At 40.3% G+C, this 21,090-nt stretch overlaps 1 protein-coding gene across 1 annotated transcript in view; it reads left to right on the top strand.

Annotated features, from left to right (window-relative positions):
- The window catches only part of Glg1 (golgi glycoprotein 1), a 266,753-nt gene that overhangs the window by 78,845 nt on the left and 166,818 nt on the right, over positions 1-21,090 (top strand). Inside the window, exon 5 of the mRNA XM_067151476.2 lies at positions 3,314-3,534. Coding sequence (XP_067007577.1) covers positions 3,314-3,534 — 221 coding nt within the window. The remainder of the gene's footprint in view (positions 1-3,313; positions 3,535-21,090) is intronic.

Raw genomic sequence — 21,090 nt, 5'->3', positions numbered from 1 at the left:
TGTGTGAATTAAGAACAATGGCAGGGAACGAAAAGAAATTTTTAAGTGTTAATTAGAAAGACGAAGAGAACCTGCATACCTTCTATTACGGAGCAAGCGACTTGACCATTAAGAAAAGGCTAGGAAAACAACAGATAAGGAATCTGCCACCTGGGCGACTGCCCTAAATGCAGATCAGTAGTGATTGACTGATTCGAGAATACTTTCCAAAACGTTGCCTTATATGACAGGTTATAACTGGAGTAAGAAAATGTAATATCTAGATTTTAATCCCAATTAGGTATTTATTTTGAAGCTCATAGATTAACCTCATGAAAACTTGACAGAAATAGTTGTCCATAACTCTTAAGACTCCCCTTATTAGGCTTGTTGGTGATATTCAGCAGATGTAAGCACAGGAAAACAGGACAATCCAAATGAGCTTCATGTATCTAACGATCTTACAATAAGATACAAAAGTTGAAAACTTGAAAAGCGGCTGGAATTGATCAGATTTCTGGGGATATACTAAAGACAATGGGTTGGAATGTAGTACCATATCTGAAGTACTTATTTGATTATTGTTTGTTCGAAGGAGCTATACCAGATGAATGGAGAGTTGCTATAGTAGCCCCTGTGTATAAAGGAAAGGGTGATAGACATAAAGCTGAAAATTACAGGCCAGTAAGTTTGACATGCATTGTATGTAAGCTTTGGGAAGGCATTCTTTCTGATTATATTAGACATGTTTGTGAAATTAATAACTGGTTCGATAGAAGGCAATTCGGTTTTAGGAAAGGTTATTCCACTGAAGCTCAACTTGTAGGATTCCAGCAAGATATAGCAGATATCTTGGATTCTGGAGGTCAAATGGACTGTATCGCGATTGACATGTCTAAAGCATTTGATAGGGTGGATCATGGGAGATTACTGGCAAAAATGAGTGCAATTGGACTAGACAAAAGAGTGACTGAATGGGTTGCTATATTTCTAGAAAATAGATCTCAGAGAGTTAGAGTAGGTGAAGCTTTGTCTGACCCTGTAATAGTTGAGAGGGGAGTTCCTCAGGGCAGTGTTATCGGACCTTTATGTTTTCTTATATATATAAATGATATGAGTAAAGGAGTGGAATCGGTGGTAAGGCTTTTTGCGGATGATGTTATTCTCTATAGAGTGATAAATAAGTTACAAAATTGTGAGCAACTGCCATGTGACCTTGAAAATGTTGTGAGATGGACAGCAGGCAATGGTATGTTGATAAACGGGGCTAAAAGTCAGGTTGTGAGTTTCACAAATAGGAAAAGTCCTCTCAGTTTTAATTACTGCGTTGATGGGGTGAAAGTTCCTTTTGGGGATCATTGTAAGTATCTAGGTGTTAATATAAGGAAAGATCTTCACTGGGGTAATCACATAAATGGGATTGTAAATAAAGGGTACCGATCTCTACACATGGTTATGAGGGTGTTTAGGGGTTGTAGTAAGGATGTAAAGGAGAGTGCATATAAGTCTCTGGTAAGACCCCAACTAGAGTATGGTTCCAGTGTATGGGACCCTCACCAGGATTACCTGATTCAAGAACTGGAAAAAATCCAAAGAAAAGCAGCTCGATTTGTTCTGGGTGATTTCTGACAAAAGAGTAGCGTTACAAAAATGTTGCAATGTTTGGGTTGGGAAGAATTGAGAGAAAGAAGAAGAGCTGCTCGACTAAGTGGTATGTAGATGTTGATTCCCATAGGGAATCTGAAATATTTGTCCTGAATGAGCAAATTTATAATACCAATATAAATGGTCCGTTATTGGACATTACAAATTTTCCAGCTAGCTCATTCTTGGTTGCCAGCGTTTCGCCCTCGTGTGCTAGGGTGGGCTCATCAGTTGGTACCCAGCACACCCACCAATACGCTGGCTAGCGCACACCGCGGAGGCCACTGCGCAGGCTAACCGGAGCCACCGGCAGTGCCAATGCACCAAGAGACTTTGTCTCATCACCAAAAATCGATGCCCGCTTGGCCAATCAGACGATATAGATGTTGATTCCCATAGGGAATCTGAAATATTTGTCCTGAATGAGCAAATTTATAATACCAATGGTCCTGAATGAGCAAATTTATAATACCAATGGTAAATTTGCTCATTCAGGACAAATATTTCAGATTCCCTATGGGAATCAACATCTATATCGTCTGATGGCCAAGCGGGCATCGATTTTTGGTGATGAGACAAAGTCTCTTGGTGCATTGGCACTGCCGGTGGCTCCGGTTAGCCTGCGCAGTGGCCTCCGCGGTGTGCGCTAGCCAGCGTATTGGTGGGTGTGCTGGGTACCAACTGATGAGCCCACCCTAGCACACGAGGGCGAAACGCTGGCAACCAAGAATGAGCTAGCTGGAAAATTTGTAATGTCCAATAACGGACCATTTATATTGGTATTAAGTGGTATGTTCCGAGCTGTCAGCGGAGAGACGGCGTGGAATGACATTAGTAGACGAATAGGTTTGAATGGCGTTTATAAAAGTAGGAAAGATCACAATATGAAGATAAAGTTGGAATTCAAGAGGACAAACTGGAGCAAATATTCATTTATAGGAAGGGGAGTTAGGGATTGGAATAACTTACCAAGGGAGATGTTCAATAAATTTCCAATTTCTTTGAAATCATTTTGGAAAAGGCTAGGAAAGCAACAGATAGGGAATCTGCCACCTGGGCGACTGCCCTAAATGCAGATCAGTATTGATTGATTGATTGATTTGATAGATGGCACCACACTCGAAAGCGAGAAGTCGCTGAAAATCAGTCTAGTCAACCCTGTATATCGGTGTCTAGCTCCGGGTAGCTACTTAGCACTTACGCTGAGGTTTTTGCACGCAAGCCAAAGTACTAGCTGATTTAGACCCCCAGATAGTTTACCTCGCACGTAGCTGCCAGCCATTTTACCAGCAGATGGTCGAACCGGCCGTAACTAATTGGGTTGTCAGTGTTTTGCCCCAGTGTGCTAAGTTGTGCTCAACAATTGGTAAATAGTACACCTACCAAGCTGGAAAATTTATAATGTCCAATAACGGACCAACTATATTGGTACTGTATTATAAATTTACTCATTCGGGTCAAATATTTCAGGTTCCCTATGGAAATCAACATCAATATCATTGTTATTATTATAAAATAATAATAATAATATTAATAATAATAATAATAATAATATTAATAATAATAATAATAATAACTGGAAAACAACCAACTGTGCAGTTCTTTTACAATACAGTCAGAAGCACTCAAAGTGATGTAAATGTATAATATACTCTTGAGTCTAGACACTAACTTTACTCTCTTTTTTTAGGTACTAAAGTCAGCCCTGACTGTCAAGTGGAAATGGTTGAACACCGTAAGATACTTATGGAGGATTATCGTCTTTCACCTGAAATAGTATCAAGTTGTCCTGAAGATATCTCCAAGTTTTGCAAGGGCCTGGAAGTAGGTGGAAAGACAATTCATTGCCTTATGGAGCGTACCCGTATGAAGAAAAGGAAGGAACGAGTTTCTATATCTTGTCAGCGAGCTGTGAGTGTATTCCTTTATTATTATTATTATTATTATTATTATTATTATTATTATTATTATTATTATTATTATTATTATTATTCATAGAAAAATACAGTAGAATCCCTTTTATCCAGCAATTATGGGACCAGTGGAGTGTCAGATATTAGATTTTTTTAGTTAACTGGAATTTACCATGGAATGTATCAAAAATGAGCAGTTAAATACTACAAGGCTATATCATGCAGCATTACTGTACCATACAAAAGGTTGTATCTTAGTTCACATAAATGCTCGCTACGCACTCGGGCGACATTTGTAGTTGGTCATACAATTGGATTGAACTAAACCTTGTCCCATTTAAATTTTATTTGAACTTCGCTGAGAAAGGAAAATTATTCCCCACTTTACTATGTGATAGACATGCTGGAACAACACAAAACGTGAAATTGTGTTTGGGTGTCACTGTAATATAATTACAGAAATGAATAATTAAATTGGTAGAGCACGAATGAACCCTTTCTCTCAAGATGATGGTCATGTTCTGATGAGAATCCAAACTTGCTTTCTTATCTTACCTGACACTTGTTTACCTCCCTGAAAGGAAATGGCGTTTTATGCCGGGAGTGCCCGATAACAAGTTCGGCTCGCCAGTTCCGGATCTTTTGATTTGATACCTCTCTGAAATTGACCTGGATGTCGTACGTACGACGCTGTAATTGGTGTAAAACCTTCACTTATTATGTTTAATATTTTTAATTATAGTTTAATTAATGCTAAAATTATCTTTTATTCGTGTTAAACATGACTAGTATATGGTTCCTCTGTAAATATGTAGTGTAAAATTGTATAACCTCAAAATCGTCTTGTTTAACCTTAAAATCTATATGGTCGAAAGCGGTAGAAAATTTCATAATGTTCATAATATGTTATGCTTATTGTACTATGATTTGGTATAGGTGAAAGGTTCTGGAAACTTACTGTAAGGATTTATTATCCAGATACGTGTAGAGACATTACGAATGTTGTGGATATTTCCATGTGCCTTATTAAATAGGGAAAGAACGTTCAAGTACCTGTTCGACTAGGTGGTCGATCGATGTTTCGAGTGTGTTCCATTAGAGTTTTGTAAGAACTCTTCCAGAAGTCTATCATTCTAGATGGTTGATCGAATAGTATAAATATCGAGTTGTCAGGTCAGCGAGTTAGTCAGATCATTGGACTCAAGTGAGTGAGGCGGTGAATTCAAGAGAGAGTATGTTATAGTGCGCGCGTCAGTGTTGTTGATATCTCTACTTGTCAGAATCGACTTGCTACTGTGTATAATTGTGTGTTGTGACGTACAGAGTAAATAAAGTAATTTTAATAAGGAGGTGAACGTGTTCTCGTGTGATATTTATTTACGTCAAATAAAATCGCACCGTGGAACAGTAAATTGGCGACCGTGACAGAACACTTGACTTAAGCAATGAAGATCGAACAAATGACCGTGGTGATGTTACGGAAAGCGCTGGCATCCCGAAGTGTACCGACGGCTGGAAGCAAAGCGGACCTACAGGAGAGGCTGCGCCAGGATTTGATAGACAAGGAGGAGGACCCAGGCAGTTTCGACTTCGAAGTCACCTCGGAGGAAGAAACCAACGACCGGGTAAGCATTATGTTCGCTCAACTAATTGCGTTGATTCAGGCCCAGTCCGAAGAACTCGAGAGTAAAATCGAGGCCCAGTCTGAAAAACTCGGATGGAAAATCGAGGCCCAGTCTCAAGGAATAAAGGACCAAATCAAGTCGTTGGGCAACGAAGTACGAGCCTCAGCGGAGTCCATAGTTCAAGGCCCAGCGGAAACAGCGAGTGCGCTGTGTGAAAGTACGACAGCTCCGGAGACACGGGTGAAGCCTACAAGCAGTGAAGGCGGCTCCGGCGTCGTGAAGATGGCAAATTCACAGGACGACAGGATCATTGCAGCGATGGTGGAGTCCGTAGTTCAAGGCCCAGCAGAAACAGTGAGTGCGCTGTGTGAAAGCACGACAACTGTGGAGCCAAGGGTGAAGCCTGCAAGCAGTGATGGCGGCTCCGGCGTCGTATAGATGGCAACTCCACGGGACGACGGGATCATTGCAGCGATGGTGGAGTCCGTAGTTCAAGGCCCAGCGGAATCAGCGAGTGCACTGTGTGAAAGCACAACAGCTCTGGAGAGACGGGTGAAGCCCGCAAGCAGTGATGATGGCTTCGGCGTCGTGAAGATGACAACTCCACAGGACGGCGGGATCATTGTGGCGACGGCAACCGACAAACGAGGGTGCCACGTAACCAGGGGACTAGTCCCGGCACAAAATCATATGCCGGTAGGAACGATGAATTCAGCACCCCGGAAAAAGAGGAGATTCAACGGGACCAACATCACGACGTGCGAGCCTCTCCCGTGCGTCACACCGGTGGGCTACAAAGACACGTACGTCCCGGCAGAACACAAAGGCACGGCCAAGGGGAAAGTCAGTGGAGTGTCGACTGCCACGCAAGGACCTGCGGATCATTGCTACGGAGAACAGGGACATCGTCAGCCAGATCCAGCGGATCCCCCATGGGAAGGTGGTGGCCATCAATTGAGCTATCTATCTGCGATATGTGGATTTCAACAACGCCAACAAGAAGGCAGTGTGATTGAGGTGGCCTAAGTGTAACTGAATGATGAGGACTGAGAGAGACGTAGAAATAGATATAAGGACACCTAGATATAATTTAAGATCTAGAGTAAGGAATGTACAGAATAGATGTTGAAGGTTTTACGGGGATAATTGTCGTACGTACGGCGCTGTAATTGGTGTAAAACCTTCACTTATTATGTTTAATATATTTTAATTATAGTTTAATTAATACTAAAATTATCTTTTATTAGTGTTAAACATGACTAGTATATGGTTCCTCTGTAAATATGTAGTATAAAATTGTATAACCTCAAAATCGTATTGTTTAACCTTAAAATCTATATGGTCGAAAGCGGTAGAAAATTCCATAATGTTCATAATATGTTTTGCTTATTGTACTATGATTTGGTATAGGTGAAAGGTTCTGGAAACTTACTGTAAGGATTTATTATCCAGATACATGTAGAGACATTACGAATGTTGTGGATATTTCCATGTGTGTTATTAAATAGGGAAAGAATGTTCGAGTACCCGTTCGACTAGCTGGTCGATCGATGTTTCGAGTGTGTTCCATTAGTGTGTTGTAAGAACTCTTCCAGAAGTCGATCATTCTAGATGGTTGATCGAATAGTATAAATATCGAGCTGTCAGGTCAGCGAGTCAGTCAGATCATTGGACTCAAGTGAGTGAGGCGGTGAATTCAAGAGAGAGTATGTTATAGTGCGCGCGTCAGTGTTGTTGATATCTCTACTTGTCAGAATCGACTTCAGGGTACTCCGCTATTGAGTGTGTATATAGTGTCATTTGCTACTGTGTATAATTGTGTGTTGTGACGTACAGTGTAAATAAAGTAATTTTAATAAGGAAGTGAACGTGTTCTCGTGTTATATTTATTTACGTCAAATAAAATCGCAACATGGAACGATATGGATAGCATGCCACAAGAAGAATACTGTAGTTCTAACTTTGAATTTAATAACAGACAAATACCTGTTGACATTTACAACTGCCAAATTAAACATATATTATCCAATTTAACCTTTACAATATCCTTAAATTTCTTCAGAAAATTACATTCACATACTTTATATAGACAATACATGGAGCATCAACAACAACAACAACAACAAAACACTTCTATACAACTGAAATCTAGACGTTACATTCCTCGTCTTATTCCTACTGCACTTCACATAAAAGTACAGTATTCGTGAGGACCTTCCTCTATCTTTTATAACACCTATTCACTTAGTGTGATTCCTAACCTGAAATGGTTGCACGTATTCTCTCTTACAGCCAGAATCCTTCTGTTCTGCATCAGTATTTAGACCTATAAGAGCTGACCTGTTACCTCCTCTCGGCTCCAAGACGTCTGATACTCAAATCTGCCCTTCAGTGGGTGGTACTACCCACACCTTCACTTAACCACAGTGTCTGCATGCCTTCACCACAATACAGTTTTGAATACGTATTGTGAGTCGAAGTCTACTCAATACTGTAGTTACATATTGAACATAGATGGACAACAGTCTAAATCCAGAAGTAACATAACAAAACAGACTCATTACAAAATGTCATACATCTGAGACAGACATAATGCACATGAGAACATTACTGAATCGTATGTGGACTATTTAGCTCTATATTTCATCTCTGGAAGGATGGCAGTTGCTGAGAGACAGCTACAGCAAGCTATTAACTGAGTCAACAGATAGGCCCTGTAACATGGTCTTCAGTTTTCAGTGGCGAAAACCTCAGTTATACACTTCTTTCGTCATCGACTTGTACATCCTGAGCCAGAGCTCTGTGCCTGTAAAACAGTCTTTTCAGTGGTAGACATCTGCCGGTTCCTGGGTTTCCATTTTGATAAGAGGCTGATGTGGCAGCACCACATCTGTCAGTTGAAGGTTGCCTCTAAGAAGAGACTTAATATGCTTAAATTTCTCAGCGAACGTCCTGGGAATCAGAGTGGCCAGCTATCCGAACTTCCAACAAGCTGAGAGGATTTCTTTCCCATTACCGTATTTTCTCGCATAATTAACGCCCTTGCATGATTTACGCATCTCAGTATTTTTGTGTCCAAAGTGGAGAAAAGAAATATTCACGTATTTGACGCGCCCACTTCTTCGAACATCCATCACGCAGCTCCGGATGCGTTTCGAAATAAAGATGTCAGCTACTCAAGTAGCAGCCTTCCTATTACAATACCGTGCATTTCAAACACTGGGCAACATGCTTTTATCAGCTGGTAGTAAATACCACATTTTCACTTCTATTATGCAAATAACTTTAACCCCCTTTTTTTCACTGAAGATGGCTCAAACGAGTCTAAACATGTTTGACTATTATTACTCTATCTAATGATGGAGATGTGTATGTATTAAATAGGAGGACACATTAAATTTTCCTTTCTAAAGAAATTTTTGCCTCAGCTACCACTCCAGTATAATGTATATCCTTTCCTCATTCTCTTTTTGCCTTTCCCCTTCCATTTAACTTTGCTCTACCCCATTATTTCTATATCCTCTTTGTCCATAACATCCACCACCACTACTGCCTTTCCTGTCAGGGCCATAAGGTTGATTATGCCCACCTTCATGATGTTGGCTGCTGGTCACTCATTTTTCACATTTCCCCCAGTGCCTAAGGAACTGCGCATCACTTGCAGGGGTCACCCTAACCTTTTCCAAGGCAAGTTCAAAATTACCATATCATATACTGTATAGGCTATTATTAAGGTAAGGTCGCCACTCCGAGGCATTTTATACCTACTGTCAGGTGTAACTTTTGGCCACTCCTCAGGAGTACAGATGCCTTTTGCAACCGTATCACTGAAGTGCAGATATTGCTGTGCTGTCAGGAAAACGTTTTTCCGTTTTACCTGCTGTTGGGACTGGGGTCCTCTTCCGCCATCTAAACTATTGACCCTGGTCTCCTTTCTGGTGAATTTATGCGTCGTTTCCTGCACAAAGTCTTCACCTGTCCTCCAAAGGGAGGACTCCTGCTGTAGCCATTGGTCCCCCATTTGGCTATTAAGTTTGGTAATGGCTGCTTGACCCTCAGCCAGACAGTCACATACAGTAGCAAGATGATCCTGACCTGACAGTGTACATTACAAGGGTACATTACTACAAGCATGTGAAGAGATTGGTAAACCTTATTTACAACCTTGTTAATGTGATTATGCCAATGATTATCTCTCCTTGTATTAACCACTTACGGCAATCCCCATGAGGAACATTCATTCCATCAACACTGTAAATTAAAACTAAAGTGGCCATTCCTGTTGGTGAAACTTGGACGTTGCATATTTCTTGCCATCGATGCATTTCTAAGAACAAGACACCTTGAGCAGATAAAAAATATCTTCGTAAGACTTGTCCAGGTTTAGCAATGGGAAAGTTCTTAAGAATTGACTTATTTCAGTATAACAAAGTTTCATTATAATAAATTAATTTCTGATGTCCCCAAAATTTTGTTATACTGGTATTTTACTGTAGTGTGGTACACCTTATATTTGAGGTCGATTGGCACACACCTGTCTCACACAGTACTCCTGTGACTCCGCACTATCTAAAACATTCACTCTAGCCTGCACTCCCTGATCAAATACCACCATCACCCTGCAGGCAGGATCGTAAATATTAGAAGCAGTTAGTTTTCACTAAGTCTTGACCTTAGATTGTGATATTGGATGTACTAGAGTTACACTGAAGAAAATGGAAATTGCAGCGCCCAGAAGGAGTGATGCTACATTGCTGCAATTGAACATGCAGGACGAGTGTTCGGTTGTGATTCGTTGATTACACTTTCAGGTCCCTCTGACCTCAAGTTTGGACAACAATCAATTCAGGATGTGCCCACCACGAGCTGCAATACATTGATGAATTCGTCGAGGCATGGAGTCAATAAGGCCCTGGATCGCTTCCTGAGGAATTGTGGCCCATGCTTGCTGCACTGCACATGTCAGTTGTTCCAGAGTTATGGGTGGCTGAGGACGGTTGGCCAGTTGTCGATCCATCATGTCCCACACATGCTCGATAGGACTGAGGTCCAGGGATCTGGTGGACATTCTAAGGTTGTGATCTTGTGGAGAGCTTCTCCGGAGATGCGTGCAGTGTGAACCCGGGCATTGTCCTGCTGAAACATCCCATTAGCAATGTTCACCATTATAGGGATAACCACTGGATTGAGTACCCTATCAACGTACTGTCGAGCAGTCATAGTGCCCTCAACAAGCACTAATTGCATTTTCACATTAAAGCCAATAGCTCCCCAGACCATAATGCTTGGTGTTGGCCCTGTGTGCCTCTCGACAATAAGATTTGGGTGGGCCCCTCTCCCCAGTACATCGGGGCACGCGATTCCGGCGATCACTGGAGGCAAGACAGAAGCGCGATTCATCACTAAAGACAACCCTATGCCATTCGTCGACCCACGTCGATCTTTCTCGACACCAGGCCAGCCTTACACGTCGCTGTTGTGGGGTCAATGGAACACCTTCTGCAGGGACACGGGCTCGTAAGCCAGCTGCACGCAGGCGATTACCAACTGTTTGTTGTGTAACGTTGAGTGCCACAGCTGTTCGAATTTGCGCTGCTGTTGCATGGGGTTCCATCCGGGCCATCCGAATGATGCGGCGATCCTCTCTCAAAGTTGTCTGTCGCATTGGGCCTGTGCCCGGTCTACGAGTGTGGGTACCTTCATTTGACCACTGCTGCCATATTACAAGTTGTCCATTTCATGACCGTATCGATGAATATAATCAAGAAGTTAGTAAAATAACCACCTAATCGATACTTTATTATTGCCTCAGGCAAAATGGAATATAAATTAGCACTTACAGGACATGTTTCGACCACTTAGTGGTCCTCTTCAGCTGTATAAAGAAAGAATTGTGAAGAAAAAACATTAGGACAATAAGCACAAATAATAAAAGTTCTTTGGAGACTCCTTTGTTAAAAAATGGAGGTCATCAGAACAGGACATCTTGCCTCTCGTTCTTGTTTGGAAAAGATGTTTATTCTGCGCTGTCTAGAGAGTTTGTCTTTGAGCGCGACCTGGTGAAGTAACGATGTGACAGTCTGACAGTTCATGCAAAGCTCTGGAGAGAAGGGAAGTAGAGTTTTGTCGTCGTCTAAAATATCATGTGAGGGAGGAGGGAGATTGGGCTGTGCTTCTGCGATGTCGTGTTTGATTATATCTCTTGTCCGTCTTGTCTGTTTTATGTCTACCCATTCCAAGTATTTACTAATGTTCTCATATAAGATGTTTTTTTGCTCGTTTTCGTTAAGATTCTCTTCGCCGTTTTCTAATTTATGAAGAACGATGTGGATGTTTTCAAGGTTGTTCATTAGATTTCCTTTATTTATCATACAGATAATTTGAAGGTCCTGTCTAATATTGGTGAATTTGTGGCTCTGCCATGGGATCCCATATGAAAGAGTCCAACCACAAATTCACCAATATTAGACAGGACCTTCAAATTATCTGTATGATAAATAAAGAAAATCTAATGAACAACCCTGAAAACATCCACATCGTTCTTGATAAATTAGAAAACGGTGAAGAGAATCTTAACGAAAACAACGAGCAAAAAAACATCTTATACGAGAACATTAGTAAATACTTGGAATGGGTAGACATAAAATAGACTAGACAGACAAGAGATATAATCAAACACGACATCGTAGAAGCACAGCCCAATCTCCCTCCTCCCTCACATGATATTTTAGATGACGACAAAACTCTACTTCCCTTCTCTCCAGAGCTTTGCGTGAACTGTCAGACTGTGTCACCTCGTTACTTCACCAGGTCGCGCTCAAAGACAAACCCTCTAGAATAAACATCTTTTCCAAACAAGAACGAGAGGCAAGATGTCCTGTTCTGGTGACCTCCATTTTTTAACAAAGGAGTCTCCAAAAAACTTTTATTAATTGTGCTTGTTGTCCTAATGTTTTTTCTTCTCAATTCTTTCTTTATACAGCTGAAGAGGACCACTAAGTGGTCGAAAAATGTCCTGCAAGTGCTAATTTATATTCAATTTTGCCTGAGCCAATAATAAAGTATCGATTAGATGGTTATTTTACTAACTTCTTGACTCCTGCCATACACGTTGTACCGTAGATTCCTGTCGGCCAACACGTGCAGCAACAGTCCTTAGCGATAATCCAGCCTCACACAGCCCAATTATCCAAGCCCTCTCAAATGGCAACAGTTGTTGAAAGTGTGCTCTTCTCTGTCGTCAAGGCATGTTTGATGGGGAACACTTCACTGCACAGACTGCAAGTCAACTACGCTACACCAGAGTCCATATACTGGAGTTGATTCCTCCGTGACCAATCACGTGGGGAGACCTGTAGCAACAATCCAATGGGTCTGAAACTTTCATCGTTTACATACCTACATGGTGTTGCAATTTTCAATTTCTTAAGTGTAGTTTCCTGGTACACAGTCTTAACATATGGATGCAGGCTGTATTGACATACGTACTCACTCACTCCATGTATGTCTGGCCTGATTTGTCCTGCTTCAGAATGATGTAGACCATACAGCCAGTGACTCAATGCCAAATATTAGTCAGCAGAAAATAAACCTGAGTCCCTACAAGGGGCAACGGCTTCAGGAGGATGAGTGTCATTAGGATGGTTTTGGGCCCTCAGTAGAGCAAAGGCTACTGACATCCCATTACCAGGCAAGTTGGCCATGTGGTTAGGGGCACGCAGCTGTGAGCTTGCATCCGAGAGATAGTGGGTTTGAACCCCTCTGCCAGTAGCCCTGAAGATAGTTTTCTGTGGTTTCCCATTTTCACACCAGAAAAATGCTGGGGCTGTACCTTAATTAAGGCCATGGCTGCTTCCTTTAGACTATTAGTCCTTTCCTGTCCCATCTTCGCCATAAGACCTATCTGTGTCGGTGTGACGTAAAGCAGCTATAAAAAAGAAAAAAATCCAATTAAGTGAAGCATCTGTTCTCCAGAGGAGCAACTGTCATGAGTACATAATTTACAAAAACGTAAAACCCTAGTATGCTGAAGGAAAGCATAGATCTACAGTTGTAGATCCTGGTTTTCTAGGCATTGTACCAAAACTGACAACATTTTGGCATATACTGTAACTACCATGGTATGTGTGAAGAGAGCATTCATTCACAATGTACAGATCAGTCTGGAACCTTGCTTCACAAGCACAACCTGGAGATTTCTTGAAGCCTCACTGACGTGTTAAGGCACATGTTCAACTCTTGGTGGAGAACCTGTTGAGAGACATCCATATTCTTCTTGGGAGATCAGAACCAGCTGAAACATTGTTTGAATTAGAGAGGCTACATCAGTCTGAAGCTGCATGTATCCACTGCTGTCTCCATTTTGCTGTTAGATTGAAGCCAGCATCTTAGCTGTCTTCTTGGGTGAATGACAGGATTTCAGCCTTTGTTTCCAAAGATCCGTGATCTTGTGTTGATGGAATAAATGCTGGCCCAGAGCGGCTACTATGCTGTTGATAAAGACTGCGAACAGTATGACTCTCAATACAGATCCCTGTGGTACTCCGTTTTCCTGAACGTAATGTTTAGAGACACTCAAATTACATGACTCGCGAAATGCTCAAAATTTTCAAAGGTGTTAAATATTATGGGAGAAAGGCATATGGGACACGTGTTACGAATTTAAATATAATTTGACACACTATCTAATCACAAAATTTTGACATTTCGGCCCCATAGGCAAATTTTTAATTTACCCACGAAATTTATCCCAACTAGAGAAATAATCATGCATTAAACCATTTTCCAACTTTTATCAAAACCTTTTCAAGGCATGGGCGCGTAACATCGTTGATGAAAATACAAAGATATACAGCAATGCCTGAATGTGCAGGTGTTTATTCTGTGATTCGCATATGAAGTTCATACCCTAACGACCAAGGAGTGGGCGCATCATACATCGTCATTGGTTTGTTAATTTTGTGATTCTCACGTGGAGCATTGTGTTACGGGGTGGCTTGTTTTCAAGTGCTCATCAACCGTTTGCGTTTGCACGTTCTCATTCACTTCAGCTCCATCTGAGCAACAGCGAGGAAAAGTATGCACGCATGCAAATTTATCGGGATAGTTTGCTACGCCATCGAAAGTGAGCTTAGAGGAATGAATAAAACAGTTTTCACTAGGACAAAATGAAGAGGTCTGGAGAAATTATGCTCTGTAGCTTTTACAATAAAAGAATACCGTGGGAAACGTCTGATGATGTAAAAAAGCACTTTTCTAGCCACAACCACATGGAAGCAGCAAAGTTCGCAAGCGGTGGACATTAGTGTTCGAGGTGGCTGTATGTTCAAAAGGAGCAAATGTACATAACTTTCAATTGTTATATTCTTGTGAATACTTTTATTAATTGCAGGTGACGTAACAACATAACGACCATGGTCTGTAACTTGCCAACTTGGGCAGGCGAGTGGGCTTATGGATTTGTTTTTTTCCCTCCCTACAATTGGCTCTACGTCACACCAACACAGACTGGTCTTATGGCAACAATGGGACAGAAAAGTGCTAGGAGTGGGAAGGAAGCGGCCATGGCTTTAACTCGTTCCCTGCTTTGCGAGTCATATGTGACCCGTGACTCGTACAGTACAAGAATGTGGTGCTGGACAAAAATACTTATTTTATTCCTATGCTGCTACAGTGATAACTTTGCGTAACAGTACGACAGCAAGTCACAGGTGGTATCTATGTTGTTCTATGGCATAGCTGTATGTTTAACAACTACCTTACACCAGAAGGCACTTGTGACGCGTGGTTATAATGCAGATTTTACTATTTGCTGTACGAGTCACCAGTGCCTCACATTTTTACTAGACATCCCGCTCAACTGCGATGAACAATAGGAGCTATACATAGTTGATAGAGTATTATCATGTTGCAGCCATCATTATAGGCTGGCGGAAATCTGTTGTGACAGCATGTGAATACCCTTGTCATCGTGTGAAGTACAGGACTTACAATTTGGCATCTTTTCTATACAGCATCACAGTAAGAACGTTACTTATGTATATATTTCATCATCTTATTCTCAACTATAAGCATAGAAAGCTAAGGAATGTGTGTAAATTGTTTCAGATAAAACGTAGATTGGCAGACTTCCAGCTACCCAAAGAGTGTTCCAGTTTTTACTCTTCACAACGAACCAGGATATCTCGTTTAGAGATACCATTAGAGGAGTCTGATATTGAGGATCTTTAGGAGATGAATATATCGAATGTAGCGATATTGATCCCAATTTTTCATTGTCAAGTTCATCATCTTCACCATTGTCCTCTGGAACCAATACAGAGGTACATGATAGTCACAGTGAAAGTGACAGTGAACAAGTTAAAACACAATCAATTAAATCAGAGTGCAGTTGATGTGATATAACCTGGAATGATTTAGGCTTCACTGTTTTTCCTGGGGAAGCAAAGGTTCAGTTGCAGTTAGAAGAGGGACAGCCCATTGATATATATACTCTCACTTAGTGGATGATAGCCTATTAGAAATGATGGTTTAGGAAACCAACAAGTATGCCAATCTGTTTAAACAAATTCATAATGAGAAATGCAAGTCCAGAAGTTTGAAATGGAAGGAAACTAATGTTGAGGAAATGAAACAATTCCTAGAAATTATCATGTGTATGGTTCTTGTTCCTCACCCAACTATTAACTCATACTGGTCTACGAATGCCTTATATGATGTACGGGTAATGCCACGGGATCGTTTCCTTCTTCCCTTGAAATTCTGGCACTTCGCAGACAACGAAGCTAACCAACAACCAGGTGATCATCTTTATCAAATCCAATCCCCCCTTGATAAAAACCAAAATTTTGAGAATGCCTTGACAATGGGGAAAGAAATGGTTATAGGTGAAACTATGGTTCCTTGGAGAGGCCGTTCAGTTTTCAGAATGTACATTCATAACAAAACTCGCAAATATGGAGTTAAAGGTGTATAAACTGTGTACAAAAGAAGGCTACGCTGTTAGAACGAAGATTTATGCAGGAAAAACCAGTGTGAGTGAAAGCGGAGTAGGTTATGCTCATTCTGTTGTAGTGGTGCTTCTAAGTGGGTTTCTAAATGAAGGACGTATTCTCTATGTCAATAATTTCTACACCATTGTACCTCTGGCAGAAGAACTTCTGAGGAATGAAACATTATTGTCAGCACAGTACTAGAGTTATCAAGTCGGTTGACAAGTGACCTGTTCTAATTCTTTCAACACTGCCGAGCCATAGTGACTGCTTGGTAGACTCTGGAAAGAAAAACAGACGTAGTGAACCTGTCAGGAGCTAAAAAGGGGGTCGATTTCAGTGATCAAATATGTAACCCATTTGGTATTACACAACATAGAAATGAAAACATCATAATGAAAATTCACGGCATAAAGGGGAATAATAATTTTCAAACCACATTAAATAACCTCGAATACATACGCACAATTAATGCAGAAAAACAGCAGAATGTAATTATCAGTTCAGGCAACATGACAACTAAAGGAATAGGGATGGGAAGCTGAGGGACCCTAGCCGGACAGTGAGAAGGTATTGGCATTACTGGTGAAACAAAATTAGCGGTGATTTGATTTACGTATTACAATTTACTAAAATAATAATAATAAAAATAAATAATAATAATAATAATGTTATTTGCTTTACGTCCCACCAACTACTTTTATGGTTTTCGGATTACCAAACTCACGTTAAAGCATGGTACAGCCAAAACCATGACCAAAGACAAAACTAAGTTATGAACAACACCAGAAAACCGATTCAGATATCAGACGAGGAAAGGGGGAGGTCAGTTAGAATGAAAAACTATTGGGAGAAGAAAAGAGCACAAGCATCTAAGAAGTGATTGATCTGACGTACCCCAAAGATGGTTGATTCGAAATGAAGGATAATAATAATAACACATGTTCACAAATGATGCCTACATTTTAAGACCTAGTGAAAGAAGAAAATAATTAACATCTTAACACAGAGTCCGTTCAGAAAGCAGCCTTTCCTGAAACACTTCAGAACAAGGAGCTTGTCCCGAGAATATATTAAGAGGAAACTGAACTTCGAGAGGCAGACCCTGGGGTAACATACTTATACAATTACAACCAAAGAAAAGGGAAATGAAATTTTACATATAAAGTAATTTATGAAACCAAAAGAAAAGGGAAGTGCCTCTAAAAAAAAAATGAATATGACTAGCCGCGCAGTCTAAGTCTGTCTAAAGCATTTGATAGGGTGGATCATGGGAGACTACTGGCAAAAATAAGTGCAATTGGACTAGACAAAAGAGTGACTGAATGGGTTGCTATATTTCTAGAAAATAGATCTCAGAGAATTAGAGTAGGTGAAGCTTTATCTGACCCTGTAATAATTAAGAGGGGAATTCCTCAAGGCAGTATTATCGGACCTTTATGTTTTCTTATATATATAAATGATCTGAGTAAAGGAGTAAAATCGGAGGTAAGGCTTTTTGCAGATGATTTTATTCTCTATAGAGTGATAAATAAGTTACAAGATTGTGAGCAACTGCAACGTGACCTCGAAAATGTTGTGAGATGGACAGCAGGCAATGGTATGTTGATAAACGGGGTTAAAAGTCAGGTTGTGAGTTTCACAAATAGGAAAAGTCCTCTCAGTTTTAATTACTGCGTTGATGGGGTGAAAGTTCCTTTTGGGGATCATTGTAAGTATCTAGGTGTTAATATAAGGAAAGATCTTCATTGGGGTAATCACATAAATGGGATTGTAAATAAAAGGTACAGATCTCTGCACATGGTTATGAGGGTGTTTAGGGGTTGTAGTAAGGATGTAAAAGAGAGGGCATATAAGTCTCTGGTAAGACCCCAACTAGAGTATGGTTCCAGTGTATGGGACCCTCACCAGGATTACCTGATTCAAGAACTGGAAAAAATCCAAAGAAAAGCAGCTCGATTTGCTCTGGGTGATTTCCAACAAAAGAGTAGCGTTACAAAAATGTTGCAATGTTTGGGTTGGGAAGAATTGAGAGAGAGAAAGAAGAAGAGCTGCTCGACTAAGTGGTATGTTCCGAGCTGTCAGCGGAGAGATGGCGTGGAATGACATTAGTAGACGAATAAGTTTGAATGGCGTTTATAAAAGTAGGAAAGATCACAATATGAAGATAAAGTTGGAATTCAAGAGGACAAACTGGGGCAAATATTCATTTATAGGAAGGGGAGTTAGGGATTGGAATAACTTACCAAGGGAGATGTTCAATAAATTTCCAATTTCTTTGAAATCATTTAGGAAAAGGCTAGGAAAGCAGCAGATAGGGAATCTGCCACCTGGGCGACTGCCCTTAATGCAAATCAGTATTGATTGATTGATTGATTGATTGATTGATTGATTGATTGATTGATTGATGTGAAATTAAATTTGGCAAATGGGAGAAATTTCCGGCAAACTCCGAAGGTAAAGAAATTAAATTAAAACTACATTTGAAACTTAAGAATCTGAAATAAGAAGGTGAGTGCTTACCTTGGAGGGCCAGGGACCCATCAGGCTTCTCCCGTTGCCGGTCAGAATTGAAAGACAGAGGGAGCGAGCTTGGCTATGGCCAAGTGGCCACGGCCGGAAGTGGTAAAATCACGAAACAACCAATGAGCGCGCCCAAATTTCCCATATTCGCCAGTAACAAATGCCCTCATTCTGGCCAGTAAGGGCCCAGATAAAACTGCTGACAAAATACCAAGTGTAGTTTCGAGAAATTTCCATTCTGATGCAACCGGAAATTCCTCGAAGCATCCTACAGACCTTGCACGTGCAACTACTCAGTGTCTAAAAAGTTGTAAAGACCCTATTTTTACAGAAAACATTATTTATACATAAAATCACCAAAAACAAATACCCTAAAATCATTAAAAAAAATTTCCCTTAAAACATACATACAAAAAACCAAACAAAACATTTTTCACTTTAAGACGCACATGAAAAAGAATTATTTAAAAATATTACACAGAGTCAATGTTTTGAAGTCCATCCAGTAAACATATGAACATACAAAGATAATATACGGCACTTCTTTTCTTCCCACCGTCCAGTTATTTTCAAAGTTCGATAAATATTTCTTACAACCATCACAAAATGTCTTCCTATTATTCTTATCTGCGGAAGTGTTTAAAATGGTTTGGTTAATGCTTGGATACTTCACACCATGACTTCTGCGAAAAAAATGCCACTACTGCAATTTCAAAAGAAGGTCTCAAGAAGTCTGGTTGGACCACAGACAGAATGTGTCATCTGTTCTGGGAGGAGACAAGCGCACAATCTCTCAAAGTTGGATCAGCCAGGAAAGTTCAAAGACGATGCGTGGTTTGTTATAAATTTCAGCGAGAATGTGGCACTTCGAAAGACGCTGACAAGAAAACAAAGCAGCTGACAACGTACTGTGAGGAATGTCCAAACAAACCATTCGTGTGCATAAGATGTTTTAATAAGGTTCATAAATGCTGAAATTGAACTTACTGTGTTCAAAAATACTTTGCCATTGTATAATAACAAAATTAGTGAGATCATGAGTGTAAATAGCTTAGGAAATTTTGAGGTCAGTGAAAAATATAGACAGTTGGGTTCAAATAGAGAACAGTATCTCGCCTGCAGTACCTACTGGGTGGATTGAGTGGCTCAGTAGTTGCTGTTGCTGGTCCCATGCCCGGGGAAAGGAGGAGGGTTGGCTCAGAGAGCCAGAGATCATCTTGAGGCAACCTCTATGGTTCACAACCATAGTTGTAACTCGGAACTTGCTCCATCCAAGGCTATATGCCTTTGACAGTCAAGAATAGACGGAAATCTTTTTGGTAAATTCCACCGCTTAATACTAGCCAAGAAAGACTGCATTCGGATACGGTAGGAAGTCCCTGGAAAGATGAGTCAGAGCATCTGGAAATACCCAAGACAAACCAACGACTAAACCAAAGATTAAAAGTGAAACATAAACTACTTAGCAACATATAACATCAACTCTCTGTCACAGGTGGGAAAATTAAAAATCCTAACTAATTCAGACCAGGAACCCATGGAATCCCAAGAGTATAGAATGTACAAAGGCATCCCTTGAGAAAGCGTGATGAGGAATTGTCCACAATTTGGTACAGGATTCATAGTCAACTTGAAAATAATTGATTCGATAATAGATTTTCACGCACAATTTCCAAGACTCGCGACTCTAACGATAAAGGCATCAAATAAAATCTACACAATAATTAAGGCCCACACTCCTACAATTGATAAAAACAATAGGAGGAAAACCAGAGAAGAGGTGGATGAATTCTGGGACCTCCTAGATAAAGCAGTGACAAATATAAATGAAAATCATACCAAAATTTTAATAGGCAACTTCAGTGCACAATTAGGTAAAGGAAAGAGATAGAGGGACATAATGGGAAAATTGCCAGCTCAAAACAAACCAATGAAAATGGCATAAGATTGATAGACTTTTGTAGAAACCATAATATATCAAAATCTACATATTTTATGAGAAAACGTAATAAACTTATGACATGGAAACACCCAGATTGGAGAAAAGGAGAATGGCAAGTTGATCATGTGTGTATGGAAAAGAATTATCATAAGGAAATCCAAAATGGTAAAGTACTTAGAGGAATAGACATAGGGTCTGACCATTACATGGTGGAAATCAAAATTAAATTCACACCAGTAAAGAAACCAAAATCGAAATGTAAATTGAGAAAAGTTTTATGATCCCCATAAACTAATAAAAAATGAACAGTATAAAGAAAACAGATAAATTAGAAGAGATTCCCCCGAAACTAAAAGACTAAAGGACATAGTTGAGAAAATAGCCTTGCCAAGTCCATGGAAAAAGCATCATTGGTGGAATGAGGTATGCGATGAAGCATTTGAAAGTAGACATCAGGCATGGTTAAATCATCA

The sequence above is a fragment of the Anabrus simplex genome, chromosome 7, assembly GCF_040414725.1.
Source record: "Anabrus simplex isolate iqAnaSimp1 chromosome 7, ASM4041472v1, whole genome shotgun sequence".
Taxonomy (NCBI): Eukaryota; Metazoa; Arthropoda; class Insecta; order Orthoptera; family Tettigoniidae; genus Anabrus; species Anabrus simplex.
The sequence above is the reverse complement of the archived record's forward strand: the minus strand, read 5'-3'. Positions and strand labels throughout refer to the sequence as shown.